The sequence below is a fragment of the Zea mays genome, chromosome 2 (genome assembly GCF_902167145.1).
Source record: "Zea mays cultivar B73 chromosome 2, Zm-B73-REFERENCE-NAM-5.0, whole genome shotgun sequence".
NCBI classification, from domain to species: Eukaryota; Viridiplantae; Streptophyta; class Magnoliopsida; order Poales; family Poaceae; genus Zea; species Zea mays.
Genome location: NC_050097.1, coordinates 129,872,873 through 129,896,784, shown reverse-complemented (window position 1 = coordinate 129,896,784; position 23,912 = coordinate 129,872,873). Strand labels below are relative to the sequence as shown.

The window sequence follows — 23,912 nt, the reverse complement described above, 5'->3', positions numbered from 1 at the left end:
GAAGAATCAGTTTTTTGGAGCCAGATACATCTAACACGTAGGGCCCTATTCAAACACTGAATATCAGAGATACCAAGGCCCCCCAACTCTTTGGTACATGTTACCTTGCCCCAGGCCACCATACAGTGGCCATCATTAGCCTCTTTACGCTCTCTCCACAGGAACCCGCAGCGGATTTTATCAGTGGCCTTAATAGCCCACTTAGGCAGATCCAGTGCCATCATATGATAGATAACAGTAGCAATGAGCACAAATTGCACTTGGGTAGCTCTGCCAGCATGGGTCATCAGGTCAGCTTTCCAAGCAGGTAAGAGGTCCGCAGACTTATCAATGAGGCTGAAGCTGAGCCTTAGACTTCAGGGAGAGAGGAAGGCCCAAGTATTTAAATGGAAAAGCTTCAAGTCTGCAGGGAAGAAGCTGTTGGACCAAATTCAGATTAGTAGGGGTGCATCGAACGGGCACGATACTGCTCTTCACTATATTAGTCCTCAACCCTGAAGCTTCCCCAAACAAATCCAAAATCATCACAGCAGTATTTAAGTCACTGGGCTCTGGTTTTAGGAAGAGCGCCACATCATCGGCGTAAAGTGAGATCTGGTGATGGATGGAATAAGAAGAAATGGGCTGCAGCAACCCATGCTCCTCAGCCTTGACCACAAGCACATTAAGGACATCCATAACAAGAATAAAAAGCAGCGGAGACAAGGGGTCGCCTTGCCGCAAGCCCCTTTTATGAGAAATGAAGCTCACAAGCACCCCAAGAAGTCATAAGAATACCACTTATCACATCCCTCCACACTACGGTGGCGGCGCAAGAGAACTAGTTGTTCGATGGCAAGCAGGCGGGAAAGAAGAGGCCGACGTCGTTTGATTGTTGGGCCGGATATGGGCCTTGTAAAGTTGGCATATAGGCCATATGCATAAATACTGTATTCCAACTGGTGTGGCGTAAGAAATATTAGAACAGAAATATCCTCCCCCATACCTATGTCTCTTCTTCCCGCTGCATCTTCTCTCGTTCTTCCTCGGAGATTTCCGGTGATCACCGGTGGTTCGCCGCCGGTCATCACAGAATGGCACAACGGCCAGGGGATGGGCATCATCCCGAAGGAAGGGGACGAGTTGGAAGTTGTAACTGCTTGCCTGGAACTAGCAGAGGCTCACCGGAAACTTCCTGATGGCAGCTATAGAAGGATCTAGAGGCTAGAGCAACATACAAAGCATCTCCAACCGTAGGAGAAAAATTCAACCCAAAAACTAGTTATTAGGGGAGACACAAAAAGTGTTTTTGGGTTTTGAAGGTCTCCTCTCCAGCAGAACTAGAAAATCCCATCCCCGATGAGAAAAAAACAATTATCGTCAAAAAAATGAGAAAAAACTGTGGATTAGGGGAGGAAAGATTTCCCCTTTAGGCCTAGTTTGGGTCTTAGTTTCTTTTTGGGTCTTGGTTTTAGATTTTTGTATCCTACCTTTACGGAGGATAGTTTTTCTTGTATGGGGCTCCCCCCCTTTCTTTCTCTATTTAATAGAAAGATATGCAGCAGTCCTCGTGTTCGAGAAAAAAATAATCAGATGTACAATGGGGCTATGCAGAGACTGAATATTTTCTTTGAAGAAGCAATTTATTTACACTAGAAAATCAGAAACATTCATGTAAGAAACCAACAATAAATAGTGGCAGAAGCATAAGTGAGTTTGAAGTTCATTGATTCTGTACTTACTGTATTGACAAGATCAACAGCAACAACAGCTCCATATTTCTTTTGTAAATCATGAAAGTGGCGCTCAAGTACAGAAGCCTACAGAATAGATACAAAGGAAATTGAATAGAAAAAGTTTATATTCGTCAGCGGTATTTGGGGAAAATGTTGCTGATGAAAGAGGTTATTTCAGAACAATGTTAATAAAATTGAATGAAGCATATATCGACACAGCTTACCGCCTCTTCTACTCTTACAACATCAAAACCAGGTTTATATGTCAGGTCAACAATCTGCTCCCACAGAAAAGGCATAGAACCTCGAACCTAGAGAAATACCAGTTTCACTGACTCATTTGAGGGGGAAAAAGGAAGATAGTTACTGAATATGAAGACTGACAGAGGACACAAACACTTGGACACATCAAAATCGTATAACATGACAATGCAGAAAGAGAATGTTGTTAAACATCCAAAACATATAATCAACAGAGTTCAAATGATTAGATTCATATTATGTACAGAGATGTACTTGTACATAGGATGCTGTAAATCCTTTTGATTGCATTATCTGCTCTGATTCAACAAAATTTGCAGCATAACCCTTAGGATCAGCGCCTCGTCTCCACATCCTAGTACCTTCAGCAAACAAGCTGAACCTCAGGAACCAGGAAACAAGTCCAGATTGATAATACATTGTATGAATGTGATGGAGGAAACTGGTGATCAATCTTATTTTGATCCTTGATAATTCTCACCTATCCTCCATCTGCACCTTCGTGCAATCAGAGTCACATTTACCTTTTCTGACCTAACTTCAGCGTGAATATTCTGAAAACCTATAATTTAGTTAAGTTGCAGCAATTCAAACTGACATATGGGATAGCACAGAAATACAGAACAGGTCATTAAATTTTAAACTATGGAAAGAGGGGCAAATAGTTGTAGATAAATTATTAAAGATGTAAACCAAAAAAATCAATTATTTATATGGTAAAAAATTGTGTACATAAAAGGAGAATGCTTAGCATAGAGGGTGTTTGCCAACCGGCACCTCCCTCCCTCCACCCTTGAAACCAACTAATTACATATAAAAAAATTACAAGCCAAGGATACTTCCTTGAATAACTGGTAACAAGTACTGGTGCAACTGTCAACAATGAAAATACGAATCAGAACTAGTGTGACTTAGGTGCTGTTTGGTTCACATATTTGTAACGTAATGGGTAACTAATAACGTTAAATAATATTTGTTTAAGTCCAACTAGAAATTGATACCGGCCTATTAAAACATGTTACTGTCGGTACTCGAGTGTGAACCATTACCATTTTCGTTACATTTCGTGAACCAAACGGCACCTTAGATCCATTAAAGAAAAAAATTATGTAGATAGAAAACCTAATCTCACTTTATTCTCAATCAGAGGCTCCAACAAGTAGCCATTCCATAGAAACCTTGGTTCTGCCTGCAGAAAGTGTAGAAGAGTGAACTGTTGGATGTATTGCATAGAGAACGGGTACAATATATAGACTCAACCTTAACCATAATGGGCCGGCAGCCCAACAGTGGTGTCAGCCCACACACACTCACACACATAGTCTAACATCCCCCCGCAGTCGCAACGGGGGAACCACACACGATGAGACTGGAGTAGAAGCCGAAGGTAGGAGCCGACGGGTTGAAATCCCCCCGCAGTCGCAGCGTCGTGATGGTGCGAATGTTGCGGCTGGAGTAGAGACCGGTGTGTGCTCCAAGAAGACGATAGCCCCTAGATGCCGAGGTAGCCGAAGTCGATGTGGTCGCGGTCGGGAGACACGCAGCAAAAGCCTGATCTTCGGGAGGGTCGACGTTCGAGCGTCAACGATCGGCAGGGCGACACAACAAAAGGGCACCGGCAGACCGACCTTTCTGCTTCTTCGATCATCCGGGCCTCAACGAGCCCCGCCAGGGAGGCCGACAGCAGCGCACGCGTCTGCGTCGGTCATGGTCTCCGCGCCCGCGGCAGAATAGAAGGGGAACGACGGATCCGGCCGGGAAGGCCACGGCAGCGACGGATCCAGCCGGGAAGACGCGATCCGGCCAAAGGGACGGCGAATTGAGCCAGGATGGTCGCAGCAACGGGGATCCGGCCGGGAAGGCCGCGGCAGCGACGGATCCAACGAAGGCGATGAAGGGGTGGGCGGCGGGGCGGGTCCAGCCGGGCAGGGGCTTGCGCCGGACCTGGCAGGCGGTGTTGACTGCACCATGACGGGAGAAGTTCGAAGGGTGGCGCTACTTGGTGCTGCTGGTCGAGGTGATCGACACTAGGGAGAGAACGTCGGCGCGTGCCCGCATGCTCGCGGATCTAGCGACGCAGACACAGGGGCGCGGGGATCCGGTGGCGGCGGCTTGGGACGCCGGGGAAGGGGGGCGCCCACGGCCAGTGAGGCGGCATGCGTGCAGCCAGGGAAGGGGAGGGGTTGGCCGAAAGGGCCGAAAGGGGAGGGCCTGGCCGGCATGAGGGGAGGGGCGGCCACGACGCCGGGCTGCAGGGAAGGGGCGGCCGCGGGGAGGGGAGGTCCAGCGGCTAGAAGCAGACCGACGACACTCGAGAGAACCACGGACGAACGCCGGCGGCGTAGGGGAGCGGGAGAGGAGAGCGCCGACGAGAGAGGCCGGCGACGGTCGGTGCCGTGGCCGAGGAGGACCGGCGGCGCGGATCCATGGACGAGGCACCCCGGCGGCGGATGGAGGAGGCCCACGAGCCTGCGCCAGCGCCTAGGTCGCGCCGGGGCTGCACCTCGCCGGAGGAGCCAGCCGCCAGGGCGGCGCCGTGGCCACTGTTGCCTCGTGACGAGGCTCCGTGCCGTGCGCCGCCGGGCCGTTGCCCGCGTCGGGGCCGGCGTGGGCGCGCCCACGCAAGGGGCCACGCGCACCTGCGCCGCGCCGTCGGAGCCGGGGGCTGCCGCGCTGAGGCTAGGCAGCCACGCCCGCGCCGAGCTGCGAGGTGTCGCGCCAGTGGTAGGGGCAACCCCGGGAGGGAGGAGGAGCCTCCCGGGGTCGGCGGCGGCTCAGGTGGGAGGCGGCTGCTGGGTGGGAGAGAGCCGCCGGCGGCTGCATTGGGAAGGGAGGAGAGCTCGGCTGGGAGGAAGAAGGCCGCCTCCGGGAGGGAAGGATGAGCCTCCCAGGGGGCGGCGGCTGGTCCTAGGGATGGCGGCGGCTGTGGGGTGGGTGACAGCTGTGGGTGGAGAGGGAGAAACCCTAGACCTAATCCTCTGATACCATGTAGAAGAGTGAACTGTTGGATGTATTGCATAGAGAACGAGTACAATATATAGACTCAACCCTAACCCTAATGGGCCGGCAGCCAATAGTGGTGTCGGCCCACACACACTCACACACACAGTCTAACAGAAAGGTGTAATAAATTAATCTATGCAATATATGAAAGAGTAATTAAAAGCATGAGTTAGTGTTACATGTTCAAAGTATTGCATACTTAGTGCACATAATATTAACCCTATGTCTCAGATTACCACCGATCAACACTATAAACATTTTAACTGTCTAGACTCTAGAACACTTATTGTCGTTCTTGAATATTTACTTTAGTTCAGCTTTCAAATTTGTAGATGTTTTTTACTCGAACATGCAGGACAACTGTGTATCATTATATTAAGAAGAATAAAGAGACTAAGGTGAACCACTCCTCACCGATGGTCACCGACACCTATTTGCAGACTCAGGTAGAGGGGCACATCATCGCTTTTGGCCACACCGGCTTTCAGGATTCGATGTAGTTCAAGGACGAGGTTAAGGTGGTAATGTGGTATCATTGTCGTCGTCCAAGACCTTGTCCTCTTCGACCATCCCGTTGATGGTGGCGTCATCAGCAAATTCCATCAAGTACAAGCTCTTCACGGTATACTGCTAAAGATGGTACTTGGAGAACTATTCTATAAATTTGAGGTAGTCTGTGGATGCACCGTTAGGCCATCACCCGCTTGAAACGAGACCTTGGCGGTGGGGCACTTTTAGTCGAGGTCAACAGTGTCGAGGGTAGCTATTTAGGGGTGTTCCACACAAAGGTTGTGCACAGCATGGTGGAAGTGGCAACAGGTGCCACGCAGATTGCAGAGCTCACGCACGTAGGCGCCCGAGTGGCTCTTAAGTCTGCCTTGTTGTCATGCAACTAGAGGCGGCGCTCAAATTCGTGTGCTAGTCCCATGTCGTCATCGAGTGTCTCTAGAGCATGCAATTCGATGTTGGTCTAGAACAGACCCATGGTGAAGATGTAGATCTACTGCTGCTCGGTTACGTTCTTGCGATGGGCCGAAAATGGTAGGATACAAACTTGGTTCTCCTTCACCGAGCTCATGTGGCGGAGTTCCATGAGTGTGCCCAACGTGCTGCTGCACACCGATGGACAAAAGAACCCAGTCGATGAACTAGGGCCAAGTTGGGACACCATTGTTCTGCTCAAGGCAGTAGTTCCAATCCTAGGCCGCTCCCTCCATGTAGAAGGAGGAAAACTAAACCTTCTCTTTCGGCGTGCATTGGGCGGGTAATAATTGGTCTACCTTGAGACGCCAGACCAGCGACACCTTTGAAGCTTGAAACGCAGTTTGTGGGTGGCTGAGACAGCGATAGTAGAGGATTGGCACCAATCTTCTCCTTGTCCTCGCCATTGTCAAAGTTGTTCGATTTGATCTTCTTGGTCTGTAGCCTATTGATTACCACCATCAAGATGCTCCAGTGGCCCTTCATCATAGCCATTTTGTCCTTGAGGGAAGAGAGGTCGACAAATAGATTGTCCATCATGGATTTGAAGTTTGTGGCGGTGATGGCATCGCCCATGATCAAGTCATAGAAAAGTGTATTATACCAAAGATGATGTGGTAGATGAGGTGGGAGGTAGACAAGGGGTGATGGTATGTTCTCTTGATTATGGGGAGATTTTTCCTTGGTTGATTGATTAATAGAATGCTTACAAATATACTAGCATATAGCCCGTGCCAACGCTACAACCTCACGGAGGGGAGGGATCGACGGCGGCGACGGCGCAAGGGGAGGGATCGACGGCGGCGACGACGCGAGGGAAGGGGTTGACGGCTTTGGCGGTGGCGACGCGATAGAGGGGGAGGGGCGGCGGGGATGTGGGAGAGGGGAGAGGGGGAGGCTAAGGGCGGTGGGGTCGCGGGGAGGGGAGAGAAGGGATGAGGGATGATCTAAATAATTTTGTTCATTGGATTTGACCGAGTAAAGGAGGGGGTTATCTAGCGATCTGAACCGTTGGTTTTGATAGTGCATTAAGTCTGGGTGCAATTTGTTTGGTCGATTTAGCGGAGGTTATGGGTATATGGGTGATTTGATTGGGTGGGTTTTGCAAAGTTTAAACTGGTGTATTATATAGTGGTATAGATACACCAAAGAGGTTATCTAGTGCCCTATAATCACATTCCTCCTTCCAAACTAATTTGCATGCACAAGTTAACAAACTTAGCACTAAACTACGTGGCTTTCACCCACTAGATGTTGTGTGTGCCAACTTCTACTTGTTTCTGCGCTTAAAGGTCGTGCCTACAAATGTGCCCACAACACATGATTAAGCATGTTTTTTGTAATTACTTTGTTCACATTAAAAAACAAATCAAAACAGGTTGCATTGGGAATCATTTATGAAATGCCTATGTAGCATTGAAAAAATAGAATTGGTGGTCTAGAATCAAATAGAAAGGTAGGTAGGCCACAAAAACATTTCAATTACTAAAATCTATAGGAAAGAAGATTGGGACCGTCATGCTTAGAAGTTAAGGGGACTGCAGAATTCCATAAAAAAACAACCTGTCTCCAAAGTGGAAGTGATTTGAATTCATCACCTAGTTCATGTAGCCTCTGTGAACTGTAAAACAAGGGACAAAGATAACAATTTATGCTATTCAATGACAAGAGAGGAAGATATGAAATGAACTCACATGTACATTCAATAGATCAACAAAGCAATTGAGCAAATATACCCAAATCACCAAATTTGCTAGGCCCATGGATATTTAGTTCAAGATCTTCTATTAACACCAAATATTTCAATAAAACATATTGTAGAAATAAAACTTTTCCTAAAAAACAAACATTAAATACTCACGTTACTGTTAAGTTGGAATCGTAGGAGAAGTACAGGCCCAAAGTCCTCTCTGCAGCATCCAAGAGTTCTGAAAATTCTATGCCCACTTTTTTCTGCTGAGAACTTACTGGAATAAATAGTGCAATATAGACATTGTAACTGGAAGTAATTAAACATTACCATACCTGTTCAGCAGAAGCAGAAAGGGAATTATTACACGGCAGAGCTCTCAGACCTCTCACTTTGAAAACTGCATGTCCCAAGTAGGATCCAGCACAATCACGGTCAGTGATCACCAGAATATATGTCCCAACTGCAAGTTTTAGCACTCCTATTACACCAAACACTATTTGAACTTTTGGATTTATAGAGGGGCCATGCTGTGGCAATTCCTCCACTAGATTCATTGATCCATTGATCCGGTTGACTGACAGTAAAAGATCATTAAGACCAACTGGTTCAAAAACATAACAGTCCGCAAATTCCCATAGCCTCAGTCTTGTGTGGAGTTTTGGTGAAGAGCAAGTGTCATTTGGCATATCCATGGTGGGATACCTGAAATATCGACCATGAAATGCTTTGGAAAGGAAAATATATAGCAGACTCAGAATTTAGCAGCAAACGAAATCCATCTATGAAAAGAGAGGCGTAAAGCTGTAAAATAACAGTAGTAGCTAGTTAAAATGCAAGCATCATGTTTACAACCATCAGATTGAGCTGTTTCATTTATAATGGAATACAACACAAGCAGTAGTCAATAATACCTTCGACTAGCATTGCTAAAAAAATGACAGATAAGTTAACAATTGGGAAGCACAACCGCGGATGGTATGACAGTTTAGGCTACTGAACAAGCTAGACAAAAGATATGTCCTGCCCTGCATCCTTCTATTAGCAGGGTCCAACAAAGTTTCAGAAAAAATGTAATTATTAATTAGGAACTGTACAACATCAGCCAATTGCTAGTAAGATAATTTATTTGGAAAAAAATATGTCACTAAATATTTTGTATTTGAGAAACAGCATACAGCTAACAGTTTTCATCTTCATGCTTGAGTTATTTGACCATGTAGGCTCATGCAGACAGATCAGCTGAATTGATAACTAATTGGACCAAACAATCGACGTTGCTCCCTCCATCCTAGAAAGAATCTAAATTTAGCTTTCCAAGTAGTAAATCCATATCTAGTTGGACCAAATATAAAAAAAATACATGCGTAACATGAGATTAATCATGGGATGTATTTTTTTTTTCTCGAAAGCGCAGGAGAACTGCGCGATATTATATTAAAGAAGAAGGACAATTACAGAAGAAAATAAAAGAGGCGCCTATGGCGGCCAGTAACAGGCATACAGAAACCCATCCATGTCTAAAGAAGAACCTAACACAAATAACCACAATGCTAGCTAACTAGCAGGGATGCCTGGAATGGGGGCGGTGAGCAAAGACAACTTTTTTGCACCAGCCATCTCCCATAGGTGAACCTCCAACTCAACTCTTCTAATAGCATCAGCAATACTGGGGTTCTTATTGTCAAAAACACATCCATTGCGTTGCTTCCATAAGGTCCAAACTCCCAGGATGACTAGAGAATTGAGGCCGTCCCTTGCAATTCCAGAGACTTTGATACATAACTTTCTCCACCATTCAAGAAAAGCACTATCCTCAGATTGGGGGGCAAGAAACTGCAGGTTCACTTGAAGAAACAATTTAAACCAGAATTCACGAGCAAAAACACATCCAATCAACATATGGTCCAAGGTTTCTTGATCCTGGTCACATAGTGGACATCTCTCTGGATGGTCCATACCCCTTTTCTGCAGCCTGTCTGCCGTCCAAACCTTCCTGTGAGCGACCAACCACATAAAAAACTTGGTTTTTGGAGGAGCCCAAGATTTCCATATTCTATGAAAAGGCTCAAACTCAGAAGATCCCAAAAAGAAACCCCTATATGCTTCCTTTGAGGAGAACTTTCCGTTTGCAGCTAGACGGAAGAAATGTTTGTCTTCAACTTGAGGTCTCAAAACAATTGAGTCAATTAAATCCCACAAAATGAGAAATTCATTGATAATTCCAACCGAAAGAGCTCCTTGAATGTCAGAAATCCAGCTCTGATTAGAGATAGCATCCACCACTGTTCTCTTGCTAACCCGTCTCTTAGGGATGATCCCAAATAATCGAGGGACTAACTCTGCAATTCTGTGACCCGATAACCACCTATCGGTCCAGAAATAGGTTGTAGCCCCATTACCAAGCTCAGTTTGCATAGCCATGGAGAAGAAATCTTTTACCTTTTTAGGAACCTGGATAGCCAGAGAGGCCCACGGGCGAGATGGCTCAGTTTTAGCCAGCCAAAGCCATCTCATTCTAAGAGACCAAGCAAGTTCTTTCATGCTGGAAATGCCTAGACCACCCAATTCGCGAGGCCTACAAACAATTCCCCAAGCCACGTGACAGTGGCCACCTTTTACATCTCTTCGACCACGCCACAGAAAACCTCGACGAATCTTATCAATGGCTTTAAGGGCCCAAGCTGGAAGGTCAACAGCCATGGCCAAGTAGATCACCATCCCTGTGAGGACATGCTGGACGTGCACCTTACGACCAGCTTTAGTCAATAACTCAGCCTTCCATCCGGAGAGTTGATTTGCAATCTTATCAATGATGGGTTGTACTTGGATTTTTGAAAGCTTTTTAATGGCAAGCGGTAAACCCAGATAGCGGCAAGGGAATTCAGCTAACTCACAAGGCAACATGTTCTGCAGCAAAGCAAGGTCCTGATCTCCACATCTAATAGGGTACACGCTGCTTTTCTGAACATTCGTTCGTAAACCCGAAGCATCTCCAAACAGCTGAAGACAATCAAGAATAACATTGATATCCATGGCAGCCGGCCGAAGAAAGATCACCACATCATCCGCATAGAGAGAAACCCGGTGGTGCAATGCCCGAGGAGCAAGGGGCTGCAGCAGTCCATCCTGCGCGGCCTTATTAATCAAGAAGCCCAGAGTATCCATGACCAAGATGAACAGAAAGGGAGACAGAGGATCTCCCTGCCGGAGACCACGACGATGAAGAATAGGTTGTCCAGGTAACCCATTAAGTAACACCTGAGATGAGGAAGTCCATAGCAAGCCACTAATAATATCTCTCCAAACTTGGCCAAAACCCAAATGTTGCAAGACTTCCAGGAGGAAAGGCCATGAGACTGAATCAAAGGCCTTTGAGATATCAAGCTTTAGAAGCATCCTAGGTTGCTTCTGTTGATGGAGATAGCGGGTGGTTTGCTGCACCAACATATAATTATCCTGAATGAAGCGGCCTTTAATAAAAGCACTTTGGTTAGGAGAAACCATATCATGAAGTCTTCCAGCTAGACGATTAGCGAGAAGTTTAGTGAGCAATTTTGCAACACTATGAATTAAACTGATAGGTCTGAAATTTTTAACTTGATCGGCCCCCTCAAACTTTGGAATAAGGGTGATATAAGCAGTATTAAGGATCTGAAAATTAGCGAACCTTCTGCTCCCAACCGCCGAGAAAACAGCCATAACATCAGCCTTAATAATCTCCCAGCAGACTCTATAGAATTTTCCTGTGAACCCATCTGGCCCTGGAGCCTTGTCCGAAGGAAGGTGCAAAATTGTGTCCCATACCTCTTTCTCAGTGAATGGTGCATCTAAGGCTGACAGATCATGACAAGGAATTCCCAAACTTTCCAGAGAGATAGTTTGCTCTCTATCGCTGCATTGTCCCAAAAGATTGCCATAGAATTCGTTGACCAGATCAGCTTTGGCATCATGGCTGGTTAGGACAGCACCATTAGAGACTAATTTAGGAACAAAATTCTTCTTCTTGCGGAATCTTGAATGCATGTGGAATAATTTAGTATTAGCATCACCCTCACGCAGCCACCCAATTCTGGAACGAAGCCTGGCAATTGTCCTTTGAAGTGAAGATAGAGCAAGGGAGTGTTTCTTAAGGCATAAGAGAAACCATAGCTCAGCTGGGGAAAGACCACGACTGTCTTGAGCAATTTCCAACTGGTGCAGGAGTACACGGGCAAGGGCTAAAGAGGCTGAAATATGCCCAACCTTTTTAGCACTCCAAGCCTGCAGCCCACGAGCAGTAGCTTTCAGTTTAGAGTTCAACGTTGCAAAAGGACACTGCACAGCTGGAACAGAATGCCAGGCCAACGAAACAGCCTCCAAAAATCCCTCAAACTTAGGCCAAAAGGACTCAAAATGAAACCTGCGCCTTCCTGCCATACTATTGTCATTCAGGCCCAAAAGGAGGGGGCAGTGGTCTGAGTCATTAGAGGCAGAACTCTGAAGTAAGGAATTTGGAAACAAATCCACCCAGTCCAGTGTGCATAAAACTCTATCAAGTTTCACTAGGGTTGGGGGATCCTGCTGACTAGACCAAGTGAATTTCCGACCAATTAAAGGAAGCTCACTTAGAGCAAGATCATTGATGAAGCTACGAAATCTTCCCATCATAACTCGGTTTATGTTAGTATTATTCTTATCTTCAGCTTTATAAATCATGTTGAAATCACCAGCAATCATCCAAGGGCCATGACACAGTAATCTCAGGTCCCTAAGCTCCTGCAAAAAAAGGACTTTTTCACTGTTTCCCTGTGGGCCATACACGCAAGTGAGCCACCATGTTCTCCCATTGCAATTGCAGAACTGCACCGATACACTATTATTCCTCACATACAATTCTCCAGTGGTGTCCACACAGTGTTTCCATGCAACCAGAATTCCCCCGCTAGAACCAACAGCAGGGAGCTCAATATGGTGATCGAAATTAGAACCCAAGGCTGAAAGGAGGGTTCCACGACTAATAACATCCATTTTGGTTTCTTGTAAACAGACTATATCAATTCTAGTAGAATCAACTAAGGAACGAACAGAAGCTTGCCTAGCTGAGGAGTTTAATCCTCGAACATTCCAGATAAGAACACGTTCTGGATCCATTTATCTTAAGGGTACGGGAAGCGACCGAAGCAGCCAAAGGGAGCAACTACATGTCTTCAGGAGGCTGCCAGCCAAACAGCGCTGCCAGAGCCTTTATATGAGAACTTGACAAGGGTGTCTTGAACAGATTTGCATATTCATCAACCGCCCTCTGTTCCATACCATTATTATTGGTAATTATGCCTACTGCTCTCATGATTTTCCTAGTAGCACGACTGTCAAGGTCAGCAGAGGTGTATTCAACACCCACTCCAGCAACTCTGCGACTGTGTCTTGGAATTGGTTTGGTGGCCATCTTGTATCCTGATTTTAAGAGCTGTACGGGAGGAGCAGGCAGAACTCTGGAAGGCCGCCGGGAAACAGACGCCAGGAAGGTCTGTCTTTGGTGTGAATGAAGCACCTCCTGCTCAACAGCGAGAGTCCCCCACATTTGGACGCAGGAGCCACCACAACTGGAGTCACCTGAGTGTCTACCACAGTCGCAGTGAGCTCAACCACCTCCGAAGAAGGAACATGGGAGGGAGAAGCATCCACCAAGCAAGGAGATGTAACAGCCGTTGGTGCACCAACAAGCTCCAGCGTAGGCAGCTGCTCTGAAATTAGAGAACCTTCCTGCTTCCCACACAGCCGTCTTCTGTAGTAAACCTTAGTTACCGTGTTGGATGCTTGTAAACCAGCGGGCAACGTTGAAGTAGATTTTAGCAGATTTTCAGCCAGGGATTTTCTGCCTATAGCTCTGGTATCTAGCCTGACTGTCTGAGCACTCACAGGCGACGGAACAGTGGCCGAACCAGGGGGTGGCTCAAGGTTCACATTCTGCTCAACGCAGAGGAGACCATCATCAACTTCGAGACTACCCTGAGTGGAGGATGTGGTGTGAGTAGATACCAGCATCAGAACTGTGACCGAACCAGGAGGTGGCTCCAAGATCACATTCTGCACAACGCATAATCCACCACCAGCATCATCGGTAAAGCCAGGAGCGAAGGGTGTGGGGTGGCCAGACTCAAGCGTCTGCAAACCGGCATCAGGAGGTCCAAGAATGGAGGACGTCGGAGCTATAACCGAGCCATGGGGTGGCTCAAGAGTCATATTCTGCACAACCTGAGGATCCCTGCAGCTAGCTTCACGAAAGCCATGGCAGGAGGACGAACCCTGAACGTAATGATCTGTGCCTTGAGCATGACCAAAGGAAGTTCCACTACGCTGACCTCTGTATGCCGGCGGAGAACGGGAGCGCAAATGTCGACGAGGTTCTGCAGGAGTGATCACTGAGGATGGAGGGGGGCGGGGAGCTGAATTTTCAGAGCCAGCAGCAGCCTTCCACCGAATGCTAACCGGGTAGACCAGTGATCTGACACCAGAACCATCCCCAATACCCAGTTGCAGAGGTTCAACAACCCAAAGATCTCTAGCAGGAGGTATGCTGACAGGGTCCAGACACCAAACAGAACAACGGAAGCTGCTGAGATCTCTTAGTTGCAGTGTATCTTCATGCACACTCTCTAACCATGCAAAAGGGCTGAGCAAACTCTCCACGGTGGGTACTTCCCAGGCATGTGCAGGGATGCCAACCAGTTCAACTTCTAACAACTGAGCAAGGGTGCTTCCAGAGGAATTCATCAGGCGTGACCATCTTTTGCAAGAAAGTGAGAAGGAATTAGCACGCACAATTGACCATCTTCCACACAATTGTTGCACCAGTCCATCCGAAGGCAGCACCAGCAGGAACGAAGAAGTAGAAAGCTGCCTAATAACCAGGGATCCTTCATCAACCTCCAGACGTGACGCCAGGGGTGCCGCAATATCATTGGCAGACACAACTTCCATATTACCAAAAACAGTGATGACAACCGCCGTAGCGAGATCATCCTCCGCCCGCGACATACTCGGATTCCAACCAATGATACAAGGGAAAGAAGGTGGGGAAGAGTCCTCCAGCACAGGTGAAGCAGACTCGTGGGTCGGGGAAGAAACCGGCGCCAACTGGGCATCCTCATGAATAATGGGTGCCAATGATCGTTTCTGTTGTCGGCGACGACGCCTCTTAGCCGGACGAGCCTCTCCACCAATAGTCGGGCCACCATCAGAAGACCCAGTCAGCACAGCAGGTTCCGCACGCTGCGAAGCATCACTGACAGGGGTGATTCTCCTCCAGACTGGGATTCTCTCAGGCGCCGCACCCGCAGAAGACGAAGACAGAAGGTCTAACCGATCACGATGCGCCATCGCCGAGCCCAGCCGATCCCAGACCGACTTCTTGGACACCGGTGCAACCGTAGGCCCAAGTCTCCGCCAAACTGGTCTTCTTGGCTCTGCACGCCTGGGAACAGAGCACTTATAGGAGAGATGTCCCAGGCCACCACAGCAGAAGCATCTTGATCTCTCCCAACAGTCCTTGGCAAAGTGATGAGGCGAGAGGCAGTTGAAGCAGCGGCCTACAAGGTCAACCGGCACACGGCGGGACCGAGGCTCCTGCTTCAAAAATAAGCGCCTCCTCCTGGACCTTCTTGATTCCACCAATTGCCACCCGCCGGCATCAACAGAGGAAGGGCGAGTGGGGCAAACTTCACGTCGAGTGGTGAACGTCGCTTGGATTTTCTCCCGAGAGGGCGAATGCGATGAAGATGAAGCCTTCCGGGAGCCGGAGCGGGTAGGAGCAGGCGCAGCAATCACCACATCCCGGAAGGACGGCGGCGATGAGGTAGAGAACGTGGAGTCCGACGGGCTAACTTCACGCCAGCGTTGAGGCTTGGAACGACCGCCAGCCGCCGCTGCCGTGGGAAGGGTGCTGGCCGACGCCAATGGGACGGGTGATATCAAGGGGCTTAAGACGGTGGCTGCCGGTTCCGGGATGGTCGCCGGCAGGGAGCTGGGGAGACGGGAAGACGGGGGGTTGGAAGTCGGCGAGACAGTGGCTGCCGGCTCCGGGGTGGCCGCCGGCAGGAAGCTGGAGAGGTGGGAAGGTGGAAGGGTGGAGGACGGCGTCGCCTCGGGGGAGAGGGAGGCGGGAGCCATCCGAAGCGTCAGCACTACCTCATTTCAACAAATATAGGTGGTATTGATTGTTTGAATGTTTATCGGGATGTATTTTCATAACAAGCTTATTTGGAGAGATATAGGAGTATATTGATACTATTTTATATAAACCAGTCAAACTTGAATTAACTGACGAATAGCGACTCCTTGAAGAATGAGATTTAGCGCTAGTTTGGAAGCAAGGATACCGAAAAGGATTAGAGGAGCTAAAATTCTCTTCTATTCAAAATTAAATAACAAGGATAATTTAGCCTCTCCGTTAAATAACAAGAAAAATTTAGCATCTCCAGTATCCTCCAGTATGCTCCCAAACTAGCCCTTACATGCCATTCTAGGACGGAAGAAATAAGGACGTAACGTGCATCATGTTAGGCAAAAAAAAAAAGTCCACGTATCCTCTCTCGCTTCGTTGCAAAAGTTGGGCGGTTTTAATCGATCGTGCAGACAATGTGTGTACAAACTACTCATCACACGTTATAACAATAAACTGTCATCGCCTATTCTAGTAGTATCAGATGATGCCAAATCAATACCAAAAGGTAACGAAATGAAAAGGACAAAGATCCCTACGGATCCGCAGTTCTTCTTCTACACCAGAACCACGAAATCAACTCGACCAAAAACAACAATGGGAAATTCTAAGGAACAATTAAGAATTCGACATATCCAGAACGATTACAAATCACGAGTAATGCATAAACGGCCGCGCAGGACGCCCCCTCCAATTGATGAATAAATATTGCGCAGAAGGACGAACGAGATTACCGGAGAGAGCACGGCCAACGGGAGGGGGGATTGGATGCCGGGGCGCTGAGCAGAAGAGAAAAATGATTTGGTACTGAGATGGGGTGGCGACGCGGGAGAGAGGGTTGATGGAAATAGAGGTGGCGACGACGTCCATGCGGGAGAACCGGAGAAATATTAGCATCGAGAGGGATGGACAGCGGAGCGGCTTCGTGGAGCGCAACATCAGAAACTCGGAACAGAGGAGTTTTTTTTTCTTCTGCTAGCATATAGCACCCAATAACGCTACGATGGCGCGAGGGAAGGGGCGACGATGCGACGAGGGAGAGGTGACGGAGAAACGGGGTCGAATGGACGAGGAGACGAGAGAGAATGATTTAAATAATATTGTTTATTAAATTTGAGTAAGTATCAGAGAGCGGATTATCTATTAATTTAAATTGTTGATTTTGATGATGTGTTAAGTCTGGTTATAATTTGTTTGATAGATTTAGTGAAGATTATACGTGTGAGAGTGATTTGATCGGTTGCGTTTTGCAAAATTTAAAAAGATGAATTATATAGTGGTATAGATTATAGTATTTATTTTAACATAACTTAGGCCCTCTTCAAAAGCTTCCTCGTTAGCTTCTTCAATAAATCTATCAAACGTCAGGCTTCTTTATAAAAATAGAAAGAAGTTGTCCCTAGAAACTGAGCGAAGCCCGGAGCCAAATAAAGAGGCTTCTCCTGTTATGTCTCATCATTCCTTCTCCCGTGAAATAATAAGAGTTATATTTATAACCAAATGAAGTGCTCCTCAAAATTCTCTTCCTAAAAATAAGGAGGAAGTTATTTTTCTAAATGAGATAAAGATGAAGCTGATGATGCAAGAGCTCTATCAAAGAGGGTCTTAACCTTCTCCCTATCAATATTTATAAATGATCTTATCCTTCTGAACAGTACTTTGACTCTTTATAAATTATTTATGTTGTCTTCTTTTTCCACAACTAGTGGCATGACCATATTGTCCTTTCCTGCTTTTCCATCTTGCCACTGCTCCCCTCCACACCACTGTGTTGTGTTCTCGTCGTGAAAGCTATCGTTCTATGACTAGTCGCATCGATAGTGCTCCTCCCCATGCCAATGATTCTTCTCTGCCCACTCCAATGATTGGTTCTATGGCGATAGACGATGCCACTCCATAGCCAGTCACGTTGGTGGTTACTAGAATGAAGAAGACTATAAATTGTGTTCCCACTCCTGTAATTCATGCAAGTGCAAGCAACCTATACAAATTATGGTCGCATAGGAATTGTAAAGATTGCCATTGCATAAGTTTGAGAAAGATTTCCATTGTATTATGGCGGAAAAAAGCTACTATTCAGATGCCATCATTCAATAGTAGCCGTTGTTCACAGTCATGTAATACTCATCCATCGAGCAATCTTTTGCTGAACAAAAGCTACAATTGTATTATGAACCAAAGTATTATAGAACAAAAGGCAATGTCCAACTATCTGTTGTTTATGTAATACTAATGTCAATGGAAAGCACAAAAGATGTTGTTGAATGATAATTGCAACTTCAAAGGCTACATCTAGTTTCAAGTGTATATGGCATTACTACTGAATATTTCACTTGAACTACAAAACCCAAAACTATTTGAACATGATTCAAAGGAGGTTGATGATCCATGTCCTATCTGTAAAGACTATATGATGGCCCCGTTTGGATCCGCTTTTTGCGGATTCTGGCGGTCAAAAGCTGCTTATCTCAACCAAACGCTCGTATTCTCGTGCTGCTTCTGAGACAAGCGCTTCTTGTGGACGTTGGATTTGAACTCCACCGTGGAAGCAGGTAACCAGGCGCGTCTCAGGGAAGCTGACTGCTTGTCTCCTATTTGCCATGCGTGCCCATCGTAGTTACCCGAGTCATATGTTTATTTATTCATATTCATAATTTCTTTGTTTTGTTTTGTAAACATCATTAGCGTGATAATTGACATATAGTAGAGGATCATTGATAATTACGAGGTTGCATGCATCGTTATTTGTGAAATTACGTAATAATTTGGTTTTTGTATGGCGTTTTTGAATAATTATGTAAGTAAAAATGTTTCATATTAGAATTGTATCAACTGAAGAACGTGTTGTACTGTAATGCATTAAATTAAGTTAAAGTATTTTTCATATATCATAAAGTGTTAACTACATTATAAGTTAGTGCTCTGATATCTAATAATCCGATCGGCCAAACACCTAAAAAAGCCGAACCAAACATGCCCGTAATGATGTGTTGCTTGTGTTTATTTATCTGGTTCCTTTTTTCAATCAGAATCTACAATCTCATAATTTGCGTATCCAAACACCTAGATTCTAACCATCAGCTTCTCCCCATAGCCAGCTTTTCCCCACAGCCAGCTTTTCAGAAAAGCTTCTCAAAAAAAGCCAAAACAAACAGGCCCGATATGTACTGCTAGAAAGTTAGCACATGAAAATGTCGCAAAAACTAAAACTGTGTGGCTCTCTTAAACATCCATGTCATATGCCCTAGCTATTGGCCACATGTGTCCACTGCTTTCATCCAAATATCTCTTAGCACAATTCTGCATTAGATGTCTAAAGCATTCTCTTCGGTTAGTTTTTGGAAACTGTAAAACCCTGAATTTCGGGGTATAAATTTTTTTTGCTCTATACTTAAAATGCAGGTGTTACTCTCCTTTTTCTTTGCTTCTCTTTTTCCTTTTCTAAAGTAATGGAGAGTTATTTTGTTATATGTTGCATGAGCCTAGTGAAGTGAGCCCTAGAAGATATTTGGTTTTGTTAGTCACCCCTTAGGGAGGAGTACTGTTTTTGTACGACTGACGAAACCTAACAGGCGGCTACACACCAGGAGAATCTTTGTAAAGGCTACGTAGTGAAACCTTGGCAACTCACCTTGGAAGTGTTTCAGGGTTTGATCGACCCGAGGCAAAAAGGGATCACGACTCGTGGGTAAAGTGTGTGACCTCTGCAGAGGGTTAGAAACTGGTATATCAGTTGTGCTCACGGTTAAGAGCAGCCTTGGGATCCTCTTTGATTAGAGATACTCTGGATACATTTATGTTGATAATTTAATGATGATGGCTATACTTATGGTTTTTGGTATTTTCCTCTCTGTGGAGGTGCTTTTTGGGATATCAGCTTGGGTTCTATGATAAAACTTGGCTTCTACTAATGATAAATACCTGACCAACTAAAAGCAACTTCTTTGAGCTTAAACCCACATACACCTAGTTCACTTCAACCAAATGTGACATTTGCTGAGTACGTTGATGTGTACTCACCCTTGCTTAAACACCAAACACCAGGTTGTCCACATTGCAACCATTGCTCAGGAGAAGATGAAGGCAACGAGGAGGACTTTCAAGAGTTTCAGGACTTCGAGGAGTTCTAGACTAGATTAGCGGCAAACCCGTAGTCAGCTGCCTGTGAAGGCCTTATCTTTACTGTGTTTCTCTTTAGCACTTTAATTTTTTTATAAGTTAATGACTATGTGGATGTTTCGGACATCATGATGTAATAAAGTAATACTTCTTTACGCTATTATTTGAGCATTGTGTGATAATGTCCGGTTATGTAATCGCAATGTACGTGAATTTCTGATCATGGCACGTACATGGTTCGCATTCGGTTTGCTGTCCGAAACTGGGTGTGACAAAAACACATCACACACTACATTTAGCAATCCTTTGCAAGCATCTGAACAGATATCAAGTTTAGGAATATCTCCTACAACCTTATGTAGTTGAGTCATCCACCATTTCCAATTGTCTTTTGTTTCTAAGTCAATAAATCCATATGCAATTGGGTACATCCAATTGTGACCATTCACACCAGTTGCTGAAGCTAACTGTCCATTCCACCTACCATTTAGTTCAGTTGCATTAATACTAAGCCATAGCCTACAACTTGTTCGAAAACCTTCAATACAAGGACAAAGTGCTCAAAACAATTGTGGAAATAAGCCTTCCCTTAACCACTTTGCATTCAATTTCAATAACACTATCTAGCATTCTCTTCATGATTTGTGCCCATGAATTGTACAATAGCTGAAATATCTCTTCTTGAAAGGGAAATGGACTAGCTCTACATCTTAGATAAGTTCTAAACACCCCTAGGAAACCATTTGACCTATCTAGAAGTGTTGGAAAGCTCATACTCAACGAATCGCTCTTTTTGAAGCTAGTTTGAGTTAGAGACAATAAAAAGTCCAAGATCCATGACTTAGACTAGTTGAATTGACACTACATATGTATTTCTAAGTCATAGGAACACCCTCAAGGGCAGCAAAATCAACTTGAAGAAGAATTGGACAATTCTACAAAAAATGATTTGTTGTCTAGCGTGCCGGACCGGTCCGGTGGTGCACCAGACCGTCTAAACAGAGAAGGTTGAGATTCGACTTCTATCAGCTACCGCACCGGGCTAGTCTGGTGTGCACCGGACCGGTTATGTAGAGAGCATGTATTTTAGACACTTCGGTGGAGGGTAGCCTGGACCGGTTCGGTGTGCACTAGACCACCTGATAGTTTGCAACGGTCGGCTTCCTTCAACGGCTATGATGATGTCGTAGTTGTCCAATGAGCCACCAGACCATCTATAGTGCCTGACCCGGTCAAAACGGTAGCATGCTCCAGCAGACTAACAAGGGTCTGGTGTGCACCAGACCAATACTATGCAAGGTCCGGAGCACATGCAGAAAGTGCAATTCGCCCATTTCATTTCAACTGCTATTTGGGTGGTTAGGAGATATAAATACCACCCAACCAGCACATTCATTACACAAAGAGCTACACCAAACAACCATATTGTCGTGGTTTCGAGAACCGGAGGACAATAAGTTTTGTGTTCGGCATGGGTGTTAGCTCAGACTCACTCCGAATGGTGAGCTAATGGGGGCTCTAGGGTGGATCTGAGGCGAGCTGTTTATACTGGTTTAGGCTAGAGCCCTAGTCCAGTGTAGTGTTGATCATGATATTGCTTGGAACGTGTTATAGCTAAGTGCTTGTGTGAATTTGTAGAGATATGGGATGATGTTTGGATGGGGGTTGTCTTGCCATTTTATAGCCAAGGGTAGAAGTTATAATGAGGACTAGTATTCTAATGGTGTGGAGTTTGGCCTCCTGCTTTTGGGCATCGTAGCTCCGGTGGTATCGTCTGTTAGGCCACGCTTCTGGGCTTTGTAACCCTTGTAGAGTCGTCTACCAAGGCGTAAACTGTCGTACCTCTGGTATGGCGTTGCGTCTTGTCTGCCTTCCTGTAGCTACTCTGATTTAGACGTGGCAGTGCTTGGCAGGTTCTATTGAGTCAGCTCAAGGAGTGGTTTAGGGGTTTCTTTAGTACATCTTCATCTTCCGTCATCCCCTAGCATCATCTTTCATCATGTGTAGACGCACGCCTGGTACGGTGTATTGCCCTGTCCCCTCCGGTGTATGGGTCACTGTAGAGACCCTGATGCTGAGGTTTCTACGGCCGGGGTCGTCTAGTCCCACGAGTCAGCGGGGATGCGTATCCGTTATCATTTTTGAAGAGACCCCTCGGTGTCACTTCCATGGTTGGGGCATGGCTCGGTGATGTCTCGTCATGTCGATGTGGTTTGGTAGTACTAGGTCGGCTCTTCCTAGGTGTCGTGTTGCTGGGTTGCTCGATGAACTGGTTGGTCGGTAGCCTTGTCGGGTTGATCGGCAGCCCCGCATCGCTGGGCTGGTCGGCAATCCCACCTCGCTGGGTTGCTCGGTGATCAAGTTGGTTGGAAGCCTCGCCTCGCTGGGTCGCTTGGCAAACAGGTTGGTCGGCAGCCTCGCCTCCTAGGGTTGCTTGGCGGACATTTGTTCGATGGGCTGGTTGACTTGGTGGGTCATCCCTGGGTGGCCTTTTGGGCCTTCCCACATAAATTTTTGGTGGGTAATCGTTTTTGGAAGGTCTTGGGCCTTCTTTGGGTACCCAGTTCCTAGGTACCCAGTAGGAGCCCCCGAGCCTTTATGTAACTCCTTAGAGTTGCGCGAAGCCTTTTGTTGTGTGGTTCCTCTTCTAGTGTACGCACAAGCGCATATGTTAGATGTAGTCCCCAAGCCTCCAAGTAATCCGTGTGGATTTCTTGAGGGTTTATATAGTATAAGGGGCAGATCCCTCCCTGTAATGGTCTGTCATGCATCAGACATGAGTCCATTTGTTTCTTGGGTGCGCATGTGCTAGGAGTAACCCTTCAGCCCCCGAGTGATCCGCATGGATTGGTTGGGGGTTTATGTAGTGTGAGGGGTGGACCCTTTCCTGCAGTTGCTCATCACGCACCAGACGTGAGTTCATGGTGGCCGGAGCCTGGCGCGTCCTCTTGCATCTGTTTCTCTGATTTAGCGACTTGATTCCTTTATGTGCACACATCTCCCCTCGAGATGATTCCTTTGGAATCCTTGTGAAGGGAGGGCACCCATCCTCTGGCTTAGTTAGCGTGTGGTGGGGAGCCATCAAGCTGTGAATGGGTTATCTAAGTGAGATCTGACCGCCCTTTGGCTGGACATAGTTTCTATGTGTGGTCCCACTAGGGGGCTCAATCCGTTGGGGCATCTCATGAAGTCCTTCCTTATTCAATCTCGTATCCCTTGCATCCCTTCGTACATGGGCTCCTTCACTACTATCAGTTGGAGGTGCATAACCTTCATCCCAATGTTGTTCTTCACATAGCATTTTTATTACGTTATGTGAGGCGTTTATGGGGATCGACCCACACTAGGGCTTGTGGTAATAACTCTTCAGCTTTCGAGTGTCCCCAGGCCATAGCAATCAACCGTATGTTGGGTCGGCCATCATTCAACTCCGAACCGGGTGGAAGGAGTACCTCCAGGTGTCACACCCAGTTTTAGAAGGCAAACCGAATGCAAACCATGTATGTGCCATGATCAGAAATTCATGTACACAACGATTACATAGTTGGACATCATCACACATTGCTCAAAATAATAACGGAAAATAGTACTTTATTACATCACGATGTCCAAAACATCCACAAAGTGTTGAACGAAACGTAGTACGATAAGGCCTTCACAGGCAGCTGACTAGGGGTTTACCACTAAACTAATCTAGAACTCATCGAAGTCCTTAAATGTAACACCCCAGTGTTACCTAGGGTTTGCCCCAGTGCCCCAACTTGTGACCATTATCTTATGTGACTTTAATTGAGCAAGAGACATCATACTTAAGGAACTAAAACCTAAGTTAAGTCTCTTTCATCTCATAAACCACACTCTAAACATATCATACACCTCAGGGGAGAAAAACATCTAAAACCCTAACACCTTCCAAATGGGCCATTTAAGCACATAGAGA

At 46.3% G+C, this 23,912-nt stretch overlaps 1 protein-coding gene across 2 annotated transcripts in view; it reads right to left on the bottom strand.

Annotated features, from left to right (window-relative positions):
• LOC103648908 (phosphoinositide phosphatase SAC7) overlaps positions 1-16,716 on the bottom strand; it is a 67,807-nt gene extending 51,091 nt beyond the window's left edge. Inside the window, exons 1-10 of one of the 2 annotated variants that reach the window (XM_020548405.1) lie at positions 16,588-16,716; positions 7,986-8,355; positions 7,822-7,916; positions 7,524-7,581; positions 3,109-3,165; positions 2,816-2,849; positions 2,458-2,538; positions 2,232-2,338; positions 1,940-2,026; positions 1,722-1,799 (exon numbers count right to left, since the gene is read on the bottom strand). In XM_020548405.1, coding sequence (XP_020403994.1) covers positions 1,722-1,799; positions 1,940-2,026; positions 2,232-2,338; positions 2,458-2,538; positions 2,816-2,849; positions 3,109-3,165; positions 7,524-7,581; positions 7,822-7,916; positions 7,986-8,345 — 957 coding nt within the window. In that variant the 5' untranslated portion in view covers positions 8,346-8,355; positions 16,588-16,716. The remainder of the gene's footprint in view (positions 1-1,721; positions 1,800-1,939; positions 2,027-2,231; positions 2,339-2,457; positions 2,539-2,815; positions 2,850-3,108; positions 3,166-7,523; positions 7,582-7,821; positions 7,917-7,985; positions 8,356-16,587) is intronic. The other variant, XM_020548406.2, reaches the window with a different exon arrangement.
• Positions 16,717-23,912: the final 7,196 nt, after the last annotated feature.